This window comes from Heloderma suspectum, chromosome 8 (assembly GCF_057233095.1).
Source record: "Heloderma suspectum isolate Gila_16-S chromosome 8, 16-S_ref, whole genome shotgun sequence".
Lineage (NCBI taxonomy): Eukaryota > Metazoa > Chordata > Lepidosauria > Squamata > Helodermatidae > Heloderma > Heloderma suspectum.
In genome coordinates, this window is record NC_139465.1 from 34,941,425 (window position 1) to 34,957,897 (window position 16,473).

The 16,473-nt window shown below is 44.1% G+C and overlaps 2 protein-coding genes across 3 annotated transcripts in view; one reads left to right on the plus strand and one right to left on the minus strand.

Moving 5' to 3' along the window:
- The window catches only part of WWOX (WW domain containing oxidoreductase), an 879,648-nt gene extending 875,631 nt beyond the window's left edge, over positions 1-4,017 (plus strand). The window contains exon 9 of the mRNA XM_084811930.1: positions 2,392-4,017. Coding sequence (XP_084668056.1) covers positions 2,392-2,580 — 189 coding nt within the window. The 3' untranslated portion in view covers positions 2,581-4,017. The remainder of the gene's footprint in view (positions 1-2,391) is intronic.
- MAF (MAF bZIP transcription factor) overlaps positions 3,026-16,473 on the minus strand; it is a 367,253-nt gene continuing 353,805 nt past the window's right edge. Inside the window, exon 3 of one of the 2 annotated variants that reach the window (XM_084811940.1) lies at positions 3,026-3,962. The gene's annotated coding sequence lies outside the window, so the exon portion shown is untranslated. The remainder of the gene's footprint in view (positions 3,963-16,473) is intronic. The other variant, XR_014784603.1, reaches the window with a different exon arrangement.

Genomic DNA, 16,473 nt, shown 5'->3' on the forward strand with positions numbered 1-16,473 from the left:
ATGGACAGGAGGGTGAAAATGGTTTCTTCCCAGCTCTAGCCTCACTGCTATATTTCATTAAGATTTATATATTGCTAGAAACAGGACTTGGAGAGAACAAACTCTCCTGCTCTCCCTGCCTGAGTTGTGCAAATTGAGATCCACATTTTACGGTGGTTGGTGTCACCCACATCATTTAAGTTGTTGACCGGAGATATATGGAAAATTTTGGCACTAGTCCCAATTGCACTTTCTGTGATAGACCATAACTGGAGTGTCCAGGTTTAATTTGGAACAAGAGGTTTAAATAATAATAATAATAATAATAATAATAATAATTTGCATTTGGTTGTTTTAAATAGTGAAGCAATAAGTATCATAAGATCTGAAAAACATTCCCCCATTTACAATGCTGTAACATTAACAGGTTTTCAAGATATCTAACTGGGCACCTGGACATTAAGATAGTGTATTGGACCCTTCCCAAAGTCTGCCACTAGAGTTCCACGGGTGTTCCTGTGGTTGTGGCCTGCTCCATTCATTTCAGTGGCGGAATTTGCTCACACAAGTATTTGCACATCCATTGCTGTGGAAGGGGGAGCCCTTGCAGCTGGAACAACATGTGTGCAGTGGCCAGTATCCAATGGAGATGCTCCAATTCTGCTGGTTCTGTTGCATTCGCAGGAATGACAGCTTACACAACGTGGCTTTTGCACTTCTAAAAACAACTCCGGAAACGAACGTTTCCCCTCATTTCTGGATTGGGACAGATCAGCAGAGTTCCCTTCTGTGAGCTCCACTGACTGGCTCCATTCTGGAAATGAGCATTTCCACTTGTTTTGGGTTATTTTTAGAAGTGCAAAAGGGCTGTTATGCAGCGGTCGCTCCTGGAAGCACACAGGCGCACTAGGATAGTGCCCAATATAAATTGCTGATTCAGGGGCAAATCTGCACAGGAGATGTTGGACTGCTACTTTAAACCACAAGGGGCAGGGCTGCCATGGGGAGAAGAGGAGATTCTTAGCACAGTTGAAAGGTTTGTTCTTGGATCTATTTGAGATTAAATTGCAAAAAGCAGTATGTGTTAAGAACATTTGTTGTGGTTCCTTTATACCTTCCACAGCAATGTATTCAACAGAGGTGTCCCCCTTTCCTCTGAAGCAAAGGGATTTGTGCTTTTGTCATGCATGTTTTCTACGCCAGCCCATTTCACTGGTTATATCAACAACCATGCACTGTGAAAAACCAGTCGATCACCTGTAACACCGGAAAGGGCAAAGCCTCACCACCCTAAGTGGACTTCCTTGGAAAAGGCAGCAACAGATCTGCAAGTTGACTTCTCCCTCTTATTGTGATAGCTTCTGGAGGGTGTCCTGCCCCCCATCTATGGGCTACCCAACACAAATTTTAAGCTATCCCACCCTGTCACGATATGCTCTGCCATATGCAAGCCATAGTTAGCCAAGTGGGTCGGCCATTTTGTAAGGAGCTGCAAACCATTTGACTGTGGCAAGAGTACAGGTTCCACCTTTATACCAGTACTACACATGAAGGGAAGAGCAGGACCCCTGACCACATGCTAGACTAAGGGCACAATCCTATGCAAGTTTAGACAGAAAAAAAAATCCTACAACTCCCAGCATTCTTTGGCTGGGGAATGCTGGGAGTTGTAGGATTCCCCCCCCCACTAAACATGCACAGGATTGCACCCTAAATGCATCAAGGCAACTGGATGTCTGCTCCTATTGTGAGCCCATCTGAAGGAGGTCTTACACACAGTCTCCTCTCTTTCTTCCCCAGTAACAAAGATAACTTGAGATGTGTATCAACACAGAACCCCAAGCTGTCGAGCACATATGGTTGGAAGTTGCCCAGCAGTGACAAAACCTGAGTGAAAATGACCAGTGCCTATGTGGCCATAGGGGACTGTTATAGAAACATTAACAAAAATGGCAATCAAGTCATGTTAGAATTTGACACCACGTGTTAAAGAGATGACTGTGTCATTTGGAGGGGCAGATTAACAACCCTTGCAGCTCTGGGCTCAATCTCCCTTCCCTTCCCTTCCCTTCCCTTCCCTTCCCTTCCCTTCCCAAACATGTTACACCCAGGAAGACACTGCTAGCATTTTATTTACCGCAGACATCCTTGGGTCATGGCATATGATTTGTACAAAGATCTTGGCTACTTAAAGGAACATCTCTACTCGCCCATGAAAAGACTGAGCCACTCAAACTTAACTAGATGCCACCAATTATAAAATGAAGGGGGAGCCTCTTACAGGCTCCCACTGGGCTCAGGCCAAGTTGCTAATCTGCCCTGATGATAGCACTTGCTTTGTCAGGCCTGTCTGACTGGACCTTTAACTAAAAGATAAATATGCCTTTTCTTTTCTTTTTGCTTTAATTGCAGCAACAAGGAGCCGCTACGTCGGTCTACTGTGCGACTGCCCCAGAACTGGAAGGCCTGGGAGGGATGTACTTCAACAACTGTTGTCGCTGCCTGCCATCACAAGAGGCCCAGAATGAAATGACTGCGGCAGCCTTGTGGGAGCTAAGCGAGAAGCTGATCCAAGAACGAATTGGCAGGCAGGGCAAGTAGCAGACAGCTCCTGGAAGGATCAAAACACACTGAGTACACGTGTACGCTCAGGCAGGGAGGGAGGGGGGAGGGGGAGGGGTGGGAGGAAATTAGAAGAAACCCGCCAGCACTGGAACTTTTCCAGTCCTGTCATCGAGAAGGTTACAGATACAGATTAGCTAGTGTTAAATGAAATGATAGCAGTCGTGACATAGTGAAAAACATTAAAGGCTGGAGGGAAATGAGGAGCAGGGCCGGATTAACCGACACTGTAATTTTGCCAGATTTAGTCGTCTTACTTCTGTCTCTTTGATTATACTCTCTTTTCTCTCTTAAAAAAAGAGGAAGCAACAATTCTGCACAAAGTGTGTCCCAGGAAAAATCCAGAAAGCCATTTCTTACGGCGTTTTTACAAGCTGGGTCACACATTACTTTTTCTTTTCGGTGTACGCATCTTTTTTCTTTTCAAGGTACAACTAGAAAAGTAATGTGTGAATATGCTAGGCATATGTCTCCTCCAGGTACACTCACTGGGGAATTAATTGCCCACTCCCTGTTGTGTGTGCATTTGGTGGCAGACCCAGGATGCCCTCTGTGCAATCGGTTGAAGTTGTCCCTTGGATGAGTCTGGTTTTAGGGCCCCTTTGGAAAATGGCTCAGAACTTAAGGCTCAACAACCCATCTGGGATTTCAGTTTGCTATTAGAGCTTTACCCTCTCTGGAGGATGTTGCCAGTTTTCCTGCTCACTGTTAACTTTTAGTAAAACACCCCCAAATCTTAAATAATGCAAAAACTTCTTGACTACAAATAAAAAAAACAACCTTGCCTAAAAGGAGAAGGTACCTTTAAGTCCAAGTTCCTCCCCTTCTAATTAAATATATTGCAGGATATCCATAAAATGTGATATTAAAAGGTACATTTGCAAACCATTCTCTAAATACTGTGGGGGTAATGATGTATCTTTACAAACACACAGGGTGTAATCAATCAGAGGGCTTGAAAGGGTTTACCATCCATTTCTCGGACGAGAGTTTTTAGGAGGGTTGAAGTATACTGAATGTTGCCAGCGTCCCCTCCCGGCACTGTGTTTCTGCTCAGTTTCATTCTTTCTTTTTCTCAGTTTAAATGTAATAAAAGAACATGCTTGAATATTGTCACCTGAAGAGGAAGTTCCTGGGAATGTCTTAGTTCCTTTTGTTTTGTTTTTTGTTTTGTTTTTTAAGAAAAGAAAACTTGAGGAAAAATAAAGAACTCTTCAATGCCATGAAAATGCCATTTTTGTTCTTATTTCATTCCAAGTTCATTTGTCTGTGGGGATTTCTTTTCCTCTTTTTTGTGCTTTGTAGCTTGTCTTCATGCCAGAAAATTGTTGTAAGCCATCCGCAATCCAGCATCAGGTTTTCTGTAAACAAACAAACAAACAAAAAACAAATAAAAGATGGTTATTTGAACCCCCTAATGTCTCAGTTATTTGTGGCAGATAATCCTTCTGAGATACTTTTCAGTTAGATTTGAGTCACCACGATAATTTTACATTTTAATCCCACCATTCCTCCCAGAAGCAACTGAGGTACAAAGATCTTTTCCTACCTTATCTTCACAAAAACCTTGTGATCTGGGTTAGGATGAAAGGGAGAGTGACTAGCCCAAAATTACCCAGTCAGCATCATGGCTAAGTAGGGATTTGAACCCGGATCTCCATACGGCTAGATGCTTAATGAATTCCGCAAGCCCTGCCCTCTGACTCCCCCCAAATCATCCCCCCACCCATATAATGACAGAAGGTCATCACAGAAGGTAAGAACACCCCACCTCTGCCACTGCCCCGTAACGCAAGTACAGGCTTAGGCAAGCCTGTCTTGCTTTGCCACAGGAATAATATCCTCCTTACAGAGTTGCTGTGTGGATTACAAGATAATGTATGTGAACTGCTTTGCAAGGACTACATACGTGCTAAACATAGTTACTGCAGACATCCCCAACCTTTCTGGATTGGTGGGTATGTTTGGAATTTTGATAGTGTCATGGGTGCTTTCACAAAATGGCTCCCATGGAGGGGGGGCTTCCCATTGATAAAATGGCTGCCATGGCCACTCACAACACACTATTTTTTTCAGAAAGTAAACTGGTGGGACTAAAACAAAAAGTAATTTGCCCTAGACCCTAAGTACATGACAGAGGCAGGGGCCGAGCTCCAACACACAAAACCATTCTTCTGAATCCCAGTAAAGATGGTGCTGGAGGGCAGCACTTTGCTTTGCAGCATTGTAGCTTCCCAGTTTTGTTTGTTTTTTTAAAATCTTAAGAAAAAAAATAAAAATCAGGAGGGCAGGGAGCCTGGTGGACACCACATTGGAGACCCCAGTATTATTAGAACTCCTCTGCTTAGTAGCCTGGAGGTGATTCTTACAAGCCAGGAACTGGCTATTTTGAAGCCTATATAAAGAAGTTGGCGGGGGGTGGGTAGGAATGACTCTTCAGTTATAATAGTTGGGATTTACTAGATGATCTTTTCCAGCAGGGCAGTTTGATTGACTTCACCCTCATGTCAGCAATACACAAAGCAAGGTGGGGGAGGGGCTAAGACTGTGTTTTTGCATTATGTTGGTGGTGTGGGAACTGCAGCAGCACCACTCTTTTTCTCTGGGGGTGGATGTGGTGGAGAGCACAATTTAGAATTCCTACAATGCCCCAGAATAACAGTCCATTGGGGGTGTTGTGGGAAATTTAAAATGGCAGCTTGCAGACTCAGGCATCCAGCTTGGAGCCTCAGGGCAGGCATCTGGCCCAGACCACAAAGGAAAAGCCTACACTATTTCTGCTTTTCACACCAGTGCTGTGAGCGACGGGTGACTCCCAGGCTGCTGAAGTAACAGAAGATGCCAACTAGGGATATCAGAGAAATCCATTTGGGGCATGGAGTTTGATGAGATTTCCTAGGCTCGGCCCCCCTCCCCAGACTTTGTTTCGGTTCTCGCTGTGGTGCTTGACTTGATCAAACCCAGAGTAATTTAAGGGGCAGCCAACTCAACTATCCACTCAATGGCTGAAGCGAACGGTTACGAAGAGTTCATCTTCACGTACTAAGGCTGGCAACATGGACCTGCATGCCCAGCGTTGGGCTACATTTTATTCTTACACAGGCAAATTGACAGCCTGTATGCCTGTTCCGCAAAGGTGTGCGCGTAAGTGATTGCGATTGGAACCGTATGTGCACAACGATAAGATTGGGATGATCTTGCACACAAATCTTGTCTCAAAAGTGGTGAAAGGTGCAACAAATGCAATAGGACAGTAGTGCATCCAAAAGTGTAAAAACTGGAGGGGGACATTCTCACCTAAAGTGCCATTATATCTAGGCCTAGACCTGCTCAGACCTTGGCTACAGACACTCCAGGATGTGTGAATCAGCAAAACCCAAATTCACCAAATGTATCCGAATTTCATCTCGAAGGTTGTTCCACCTCAACTCTGTAGAAGATGGCGAGCTTTGTTTTTGCTTTCTTTTCATGGGAAAAACTGTGCGTATTCTCATGTGTATTTTTCCAAATGTACGCATCAGTAGTGCGCATCTTTGAAATATACACATTCTTCTCCCATTGATTAAAGAGTATTTGTGCGCATTTCTCAAAAGTACACAATTTTTTCATGTGCATTTTTCAAATGTACACATGTTGTTGAATGCATTGTTGTTGTTGTTTAATCTGCAAATCACAGTACAAGCTTGGAAATCTACGGACTTCGACTGCAGATTGCATCCAAGTCTGTTTTTGGTGTTGAAGGTGTGAACTGGATAAAATCCTGATCAAAACCAAACTGAAATGAATTTCTCATTCATCTTCACATGTGCTTTGTACAGATGGGTTCATTTCCCTACAGACATGTTAGTACAGGACTGACGTTTCCCTTAAAATCTTGTACACCAATCTTCCCCAACCTGGGGCCCTCCAGATGTGTAGGACTACAACTCCCATAATCCCCCAGCCAGCATAGCTTGGGGTGTGTCAAGTTGGGGAAGGCAGCTATATACAAATAGGGGACGCATTTTCTCATGTATAGGTACTTATGTAGCCAAAATGACACAATCCATGCATACCAGAAGGGGATCGGCAAGCTAGGTTGGACCCCAAAGTTTGCAGAAGTACAAACACTTTTTATAACCCCCCCCCCCAAGAAAACCCCAGCTCAGTGGGGACTGAACATGCTCATTAGGCAGGGAATGCTGATAGACCATTGGGGGACTGGAGAATGGCCTAGCTGTTTGCCATTCATTTTGTTGGGGGTGCACTTGTTACATTTATACCCCATTTCCCCACCCCCCATTGTGGAACTCAAGTCAGATATATGGGGTCCTTAGGCAGGTTCCCAGCCAGGCACTGACCAGATCCAAACATGCTTGGCTTCATGAAACTTGCTGCATCCTGTATCTTCAGACCATACTTCTTTCTAGAGCCTCACGCAAATCCCAAATCATTGTAATTCTATGTAAACAGACTTTTATTTTTTATTTTTTTTAAAGAATGCCAGGTTGTCCAAAGATGGAAAATACAGTGCCCAAATGCATGTACAGAGTGCCCTCACCTACTGATCCTCCATCACCCACACCAACCTCCATGCCAGCCTTTTTACAAGCTACCAAGGACAAGAGTCCATTCAGTTTCGAAGCAGATCTATTCCGCTAAGCTAAGCCCGCCGGTCACGCACCTTCAGCAGCTGATCAGTTCCCTTACCGCTGTGCTCCTTACAGCCTTCGTCATTTCAGAAACCCTTCTTTAGGCAACCAAAGTAGCAATATTTAAAAGGAATGAAACGGCGCTGTGATAAATAAAAAGGAACAATATTTCCAAATAATTGCTACTTTACGCTTTGATAAATGGTTCAAGTACGCGATCATTCAAAGCCATTAGCTTTAAATGCTGCATTGTACTTTGGTACATAATTCAGTGCATTTCCCTTCAGTCAAATTTATTTATTGATCTGTTGATAGATGCAGCTTCAGATAATTTACCTAAATTGGTGCCTGAAAGTTTCCCCCCTCCCCCTAACAGACTGCACTCCTGTATTCATTCAAGTTAGTGGTGTGTGTGTGTGTGTGTGTGTGTAACCACAGGTGGAAGTCAGAGTAAGCATGTTGAAGTCCCAGAGAAACTCACGTATCATTATTGTTTACATTTGTATACTGCCCTACAGCCCAAACTCTCTTCTTAAGTGCTAATGCGAAGTGCAGTAAAGCCATGTAGGGTCAAGGACGCTTGGGGAGTGGGGTGGGAGGCAGTGACGAAGGCACACATGGCAACAGTATTCTGAAGAGCAGCACTTGATCTTTTTCTCCCTTTGGAGTAAGTGCTCGCCAGAGGACCTTGCCAAACCTGCCACTTCTGGATTTTGTAGGCCTATAATTCAGATTATCCCCGACCGTTGGCCATGCTGGCTGGTGCTGGTGGAAGTTGACATCCAACAACATCTTGAGGGTCACAGGTTCCCCACCCCTGCTTTATGTGGTGATGCTCTGAAAATGAACCCAGGACCCAGAACCCAAAGCATGTTGTGGCAATTCCACATATACAATATGTAAATAGTATAGGTTTGTATATACAGAGTGGCCCAAAAGTAGGTATACAGTTGTTTAGAATGTTGATGGGAGGGGGAGAGAATGTGAGTAGAAGATGGGTGGAGTCAGAAGGACAGTTGGGAAGAGTGAGTGACAGGGAGTGACAGTTAGGTTAAATCAGTTAAATGTAGAGAGTGAGGGGAGTGAGGCCCTTAAGTAGGTATACAGTTGTTTAGTTGTTTAGTGTTTTTTTTTACTGATATTGTGAATGATGGCAGTGAACTTGAGTCAAGAACAAAGAAAGTGGATTCTAAAGCAGTACCGGAAGACTGAAAATTCTCTCCCCATCCCATCAACATTCTAAACAACTGTATACCTACTTTTGGGCCACCCTGTATGTATGGTGGCTGGTATGTATCTGGATGATTGACAGGTGAGTGTGAGGCGGGGTTTGGCAGAGTGTGGGCATGAATGGCAGTCTGGCAAGTGGAAGAAAGGGGGGTGACTGAGTGAGAGTGGAATGCAGTGTGATTGGATGAGAGCTTGTGCATAAAAGGGGGAGTGATTGCTTCTGTGAGAGAGATAAATCTGGGAGTAAGATAGATTGTGAGCTAGATAAGTCTGGGATTAGATTGGTAGGTAAAAGTGAGAACATCTAGTGAGGCAGTCTGTGGGTTAGAGAGAGTGTGTCAGACAGTGTGAGAGAAGGTTGAAGGGTTTTGAATATAGAACTAAAAGCAAGAGTTATACTGTGCAGTTTATAGTGTTGCCTTATTTTAATCATCATTCCTGATATCCTTTCCTCATCCCAACCCTGTTCCTATTTCCAGTCCTGTTGTACCAAATAAACCTTCTTTGTTTTCAATTTTAAAAGACAGTTTCCTTTTTCGTTATTAAGGAGGGTTTTGTGGAATAACCCCCATGTGCCGGCTGCTTGGTCTGTGCTACAAAAAAGGGAGAAAGCTGCTCAGAAAGGGTTATTGGTGGTAGCAATGGAGAGAGTGGTGAAGCATCACAATACACCAACTGAGGGTAGTGGGTGAGAGCCTAAAGGTGGCAGCATGAGGGGAGACACCAACCAAAGCACCTGACCTGGTGTCTAGGAAAGGCAGACCCGGTGGCAAGGAGTTCTGTAGTCATCCAAGGGTATGTGGAAAAGAAGGATTTTGGGGAGAACCTCACCAGTGCAGGAGCATAGGTACGGTTAGAAGGGAGGGAGACCCCTCCCACCCAGGATAAAGGGAACCCCACAAGTGGTGACTAGAAGTGGGATCGTGAGGTAGTTAAAAAAAAAAAAAAAGGCTTCAGGACCCTACACATGTGTTCTACCACCAAGCTATGGCCCCTTCCTAGGAACCAGGCTGGGATAGAACAAAAGGAAAAATATTCTTGGGGCAAGATAGTACTAGTACTAGAAAGCCTTTTTCAGCAACACTGCAATAATTTGACTTATGTCAAGGTTGAATAGCTCTCTGCCAGGTGTTAAAACTCATGACCTTTCAAGCCAAACACACTCATACTAACCTGTTTACCACTGGAACAATCAATATCTTGTAAGTGAGATAGTCTAGACAGACCCTCTTTTGTCCTTTGGTCTTATTTGTAGCTTAAGAATGGATAATTATATCTGGCTGGAAAGAGAACTGCCTCAGCTGTTTCATAAACTCTCCTTCTCTCCTTCTCACTCTCCACCAGATATCATTTTCTTCTTTATGGTTTTACACTATCCTTTCTGTTCAAAACATTCTGTACAACTCCCTCTACACTGAAGAAGTGAGCTGATAGGATTTGCCTTTTTTTTTTTTACAAGCCAAATCTTTACAGGGAAAATACATGATTAGATCATAAAACCGTTGGCAGCATTAGACATTCCAAACATGGTAAAAGAAAAACATAAATAAATGTGTAAACATAAATGTATTCAGGTACATCATGTAATTCCTGAAACACCACTAAGTAGCACTATCCCAGTTCCACACTTTCAGCCACTAAGATGAGTTTGGTATACGTTTATGACCTTTGCTCCTCCACATTTTATCACTTGATGCTACCCTAAAACTGTCTGCTGTTATTAAATGCTCAGATGGTGCCATATACAGCCCTCTTTGGGGGTTCACATTGAACGAATGAAACAGCACCATTGGACACAAGCTAACAACAGCTAGCGTTGGCTGAGGTTTTGGAGGGTCCTTGGGCAAGACATCCTCCATGGGCTCCCTGCCTCAGTAAGTCTACCTTCTCATTGCCATTGTCACCAGATGTTCTTGCTCCTCATCCTCTTTCTCATCATTGCTACACTTGCTTGCTTGACAGGCGGAGAGCCAGTGAGCAGTAGGCAGGGGCATCTCCTGCTCCCCCTTCTCACCACCATTGTGGTCTGGGTCAGACAAAGAAGCAGGTGAACAAGCAGGTCGCAATGGTAAGGAGGAGAAGCAACTCCAGTGGGCTGTTGTTAATGGGCCCCTGTTGGGGTGTGGGCCTGTCCAGGTACCTGTCGATGCCAACCTTTGATGAGAGCCCTGACAACAAGAACAGTATATGACAAGTGAGACAGATGGGACTGATTGAAGCTTCTATGTTAGGCAGGTCTACATGTTCAGGAAAAGGCAAACAGTATAGCTGCCCCAGGAAAATTCTTAGAAGGGTATACATTTAAATTGGACTGAAATCCTCTACCTTTCCCCAAAATATCCCTTCTTTTGCAAAAAGAAATGGTGCGATACTCTGCATCTGCAATGGGGAAAATATTTTCACATTTTCAGGGTGGGTAGATAGCCACTTACCTTAAATTTATGAGGTGGCTAAGGTCCACCCCCCTTGCTATTTAAACTTCAAAAAAGGGCCCCGTGCTGGTCATAGTGGTATGAGGCTCTCCCCACCACTTCACCCTGGCTGCCCTTCCTGGAACACCTTGTGAATGGTGGTGTAGTGGAGCCAGGGCTTGTAGGGATGCAGGACTAGCACTTCTTTAACAGCAGGGATGCCGACTTCATCTAATTCCCTGTTCCCACCGAGTTTAGCTGCAACCTTCACAGTAGCTGGGGGGAAATGAATTTTCCGCCAGCTACCATGAACACTATATTGTAAGTGTTTCAGGGTGGCTTGGCCTTGAATGGGCAATTAAGACCCATTAGCGTTACAAAATCCTTGCTCTTGGAGGAGATGAAAACTGCTAGCAATGGTTGGTTGATATGGATCAACACAGCAGACTGGAATTTTAGGACTCTCCTTTGGGTCGTGGCTATGGGGACTGTCACGATGAGTGCCTGCGCTTCCAAACTGACCAGTACACCACTGCTTATGAAAGTCGCAACCCAACTGGAAGTGCAGTCAGTGGGAAGCAGCAGGAAATAGCTTAGCACCAATGTGAGCAGTGAGCTTCAATTTGCCCCCAACCAACCAAGAAATGGTTGAAAAACAGCTGGCCAAAGTTTTCAGCACAGCTCTACAACTAAACTAAACATAGCTCTCCTGGAGCTGTCCCATTTCAGAATGGAAATGGGGAATCATACATTTAACTTGCCCCTGGTTCAAAACTCCTTGCTGTAGAAAGCTGGCATGCCAGGAGCAGATAGGATTTTAGACTAGTCTTCTCGCTAACACACTCATTTTTACAGAAAGGGATTTGTAGGCTGTGCCTCTGCATGTGGTTGTGTGTGTGGGGGGATTAAATGGCACAGTGCTAATCTGCCTTCTGCACCACATACATTTCCAAACATGCATATATATGTGCACATTCATATAAGAATAGAAGGGTAACATAATAAGAACATAAGAACACAAGAAGAGGCATGCTGGATTAGACCAAGGGTCCATCTACTCCAGCACTCTATTCAAATAGTGGCCAACCAGATGCCTGTGGGAAGCCCACAAGCAGAACATGAGTGCAACAGTACCCTCCCGCCCATATTCCCCAGCAACTGGTCTACATAGGCAAACTACCTCTGATACTAGAGGTAGCATCAGGACTAATAGCCACCTAGTATTACGAGAGAGAAAAATGTCTCTCTAGCCACTTTCTCCACACCATGCATAATTCTGTACTCCTCTGTCGTGTCTCCCCTTACCCTCCTTTTTTCCAAGCTAAACAATCCCAGCTGTTGTAACCTTCTCTCATAGGGGAGTGTCTCCAGCCCCTTGATCATTTTAGTTGCCCTTTTCTGCCCTTTCTCCAACTGTACACTACCTTTTTTTAGATGCGGTATAGATGCAGGCATCCGTCCTTGGATAGATGCCACATGTACGGTCTGCTTCTTTCTCTGCATATAAAGAAGCTGATTTAAAAATAAAAATAAAAATCACTCTACTGCTCTAAATGGGATTCCCCATAAATTTGAGACATTGTCTGTGAGTGTCCATCCCCCACTTTAACAATTTCAATGTGATTTAAGAAAACAACATTTTATTTGGATGTCCTTTTTTTCTGGAAAGCTCTTCTCCCGCTCCCCAACCACCCAGCTCCACACTCGGACATATACCTCTTGTAGCACCACTTCCCGGGTGGTGTTGGATGAATTAGCTCCATGCCTTTAAAGGAGGAGATTGCTTCGCTAAGAGTTTGGCGTGGTAGTTGTAAAAATGTCAAGGTGTTATGAATGCCCTGATGATAGAGCCCGGTTGCTATTTGCCGGGTAGTGAGAGAGGTTAGCTAATGATGTGCAGCATGTAAAATGTTTGTTGCTCTAATCCATCTGTGTGCGGGGTGCAAGGAAGGAATGGAGAAATGCAGGGAATTTACTTGGACAGCCGGAGATAAAGTGTGCACTGATGGAGCCATCCGGGGAGAGCTGTCAAAGGGAACCGCCTCTGCATATAATGCCAAGCAGTTCACAAGGTGGCCGCTTTCTTTTGTGTGCGCTCAAAAGGAGGAAAAGGAACTTCTAAATGGAGCAGCTAAATCTCCTTGATTATAACACAGTTGAACCGCTGATAATGACTAGGTCTGCACTTTTTATGTGCAGAAATGTGATTTTAATGCGAGGCTTCTGTGATAGCAATGCTCTCCTGGAAAATGCACCAAAGAGCAGACATGATAGCAGTCCTCAAATATCTGAAAGGCTGTTAAGCAGAGGATGGAGTAGAGTTGTTCTCTGTTGCTCCTGAAGGCAGGACTAAAACCAGGGGGTGGAAATTGCAGGGAAGCAGATTGCAGTGAAAATTAGAACTTTCCTACCGGCGGTGAGGGCTACTCAGCAGTGGAACAGATTTCCTTGGGAGTTGGTGGGTTGTCCTTTGCTGGAGGTACGTAAGCAAAGGCTGGAGGGCCATATCTCAGGATGCTGTAGCTGTGCTAGGGATGTATGGATTTCGTAAAATCCATTCCATTTGAATTTCATGGATTGTCAGGTGCCTTTCATTCTGTTGTCCACTCACTGGCAGAATCAGATTTTTTCCCCAATTTCCCCAGTTTGTGCAAATTCGCATGTGTGAAAATGCACAAATCTCCCTCAAAATGTGCAACCCCCCTTCCCATGCATTTTCATGCTGTAGCCTATGGGGGAAATGTGCATTTTCAGCAGGTGTTTTATTTTATTTTACATATTTTTCAACTACTAAAGGTGTGTAAAATTCCAGAAAGTTAACCCCCTGCCCCAATCTGCTGCAGAATCCACAGGTCAGATTCATAGAAATCCAAACTCAGTTGATTCCATTCCAGGTTTCTCCAACCCCTAGGCTGCACCCTGCAGAGCCTGCAATGAGCAGGTCATTGGACTAGATGATCGCTGAGGTCCCTTGCAACTCTTTGATCACTATCAGGCAGCTTTTTTTTTTTTTTTCCAGCCCTACCTGGAGATGCTGGGGATCGAACCTGGGACCTTCTGCCTGCAAAGCGGGGGCTCTACCACTGAGCTCCATCCCTTTAGCTATTTAATTGTAGAGAAAATACTGATGTGCAAAGTGTGTGTGTGTTTTCTATCTATATCTATATATGTCTGTCCATCTGTCTGTCTGTCTATCTACTGAATAACTACAGATTTTTTTTTAAAAAAAATACTCTGGTCTAAGTCTGCTAAGAAAATTGTAATGAAGTGAAGAAATGCTATCAACACTGGCTGCAGTCATATGAGACAAGATAGTTGCAGTTCCAGAAGAGAGCAGATTAAGATGCGCATACCCAGGTTCATTGCAAGATGGATGGGAGAGCATTTCCCTCATGCACACTCTGTGCTGATGCTCTCCAGCAAAACATCATTCCCCTGGTGATGGGGAATTGTGGGGACTGCATCAATCCAGTGCTTGGGGTCAGTGGAGGCTGGTGGCTCTGATTTTGGTGGGGCTGTGCATCCATTCTGGGTTTCAGTCAGAACCGGCCAGAACTCTAAAGGAGCTGTCCAAGGTGCTGGACCCCATCCCCAAAATAGGTTCGGCACCTCGGGCAGCTTCTTTACAGTTCTGGCTGGTTCTGATTGAAACCCAGAATGGATTGCACCAAAATCGGAGCCACCAGCCTCCACCGCTTGGGGTCCTAAGCAGGCAGAACTCTGTTGCCAGATTGAAGCTTGCACCCTGGCATCATTGGATGCGCACATCCCATGATGTGTACCTGGTATACCAACAAAAGGAAGGAAGGAGCAGAAGTGCTGCTTGCATTTGGAAACCAGATTAATGCTACAGTCAAATGGCATCTTGAGGCCCCTCTGTGTCTCCTGATACATCTCTACAAGAAAAAAAATCTGTTACAGTAGGAAATTGGATTAGACAAGTGCAGAATCTGCTGGCTATTTCCTGCCGAGCAAAGTGTTAGCGATGGTTGAACAGCAGCATTTCAGCAGTTTGAGTTAAATCCAGTGTAAACTTCTATGTGAACCACTAGCCTCAGCTCTGCCCACAGTGAGCAGCAAGTCTGCAATGCATCCGGTGCTTTGTTTCAAAACTGAGAGATGCTGAGGGTACCATCCAGCTTGGAGATGGATGGATCACTCTATTTCAGGACTGTGTCAGTTTCACATGGGTTCAGTCATTTGTCCATTCCATCCAGTTTTCTGCAGATTCCTTTTACACAAATATATGAAAAATTTCATTTAAGGGCGCAATCGTATGCATGTTTACACAGAAGAAAGTCCGACAACTCCCAGCATTCCTCAGCCAACCATGCTGGGAGTTGTAGGGCTTCTTTAATGTCTAAACAGGATTGCATCCTAAATTATAAATTATACAATTTATAATTATAATTTACAATTTATAATATATACGATTATAAATTATACAAATTTCCCTGTAAAATGCAAATGTTTCTACACGATTTTCTTAAAATTTGTATGCCCTTTCACCTGATCTATAATTTTTTGTATACATTTTGGGGGCCAAGAACTGCATGGAAAATTCAGAAAAGTGTGCAGTCCAAAGGATAATTGCATTTTGTTCTGTGTATTCTAGTCCAGGAAGGGCAAATTAGGTCAGTTCACTTAAAAATATGGACCAAATGAAACTCTCCCCCATATCTAACCACCCTGGCAATTTTATTCACTGCACCCTGGGATCCATTATCATGGATTTGCAGCGACCGTGGTTATAATCCAGGACAAGGCAAAATATTTCTTACAAGTGGCAAAGAAACTACTTAATTACCAAGTGCAGGTGCAACAAGAATCAGAATTATGTCTGGAAGTTGCAACCAGTAAAAATTCCCCTAATTAATGATATTTGCCTCTTTTGCATAATTTATTTATGAAACACCACCAACAAAGGGAAATCTGACTCAGCTATCCTGATCCTGCCTTCTGAGGCACTGTCCACATGTTTTCAAGCTTCCAGTTATAATCATAAGGCCTAGAAACTTAAGATACAGTGGTGGCTGGTGACTTGAGTTCCAGAGGGGCTGTGATTCCATTCAGGGTTTTAGTTACCACCAGCCAAAACTCTAATGGTGCTATCGAAGGTGCCTAAAGGCGTTATCCAAGGCTTTCAACTGATTTTGGGAGGTGAGGTGAGGTTCAGCACCTTGGATAGCACCTTTCAGCACCTCCGATAGAGCCATTAGCATTTTGGCTGGTGGTAATTAAAACCCTGAATGGAATCACAGCCCCTTCAGAACTAGCGTCACCAGCCAGGACTGTTAAGATGTAATCCAGCTCACTCTGAAGTCAATGGTGACCATGACTGTTAATGGTCAAATCTATCTGTTGCGACCAAAGGCCTTCAGTAACAGTGATAATAGCCAATGCAGAAAATATATGCCAAAAATGAAACAAAACACACAACAAATCACCATGAAGGGTGACCAAGCCGATCGTTAGCATGATAGATTGACAAAAGTGCATTAATTCATCCTTGCCTATTCAACCCTACATAGCTCAGGTAGATGTGCCGAGATTTAGAGATGGAGCCAAAGAGGCAGTGATGGATGGGTTAGTCTATTTCC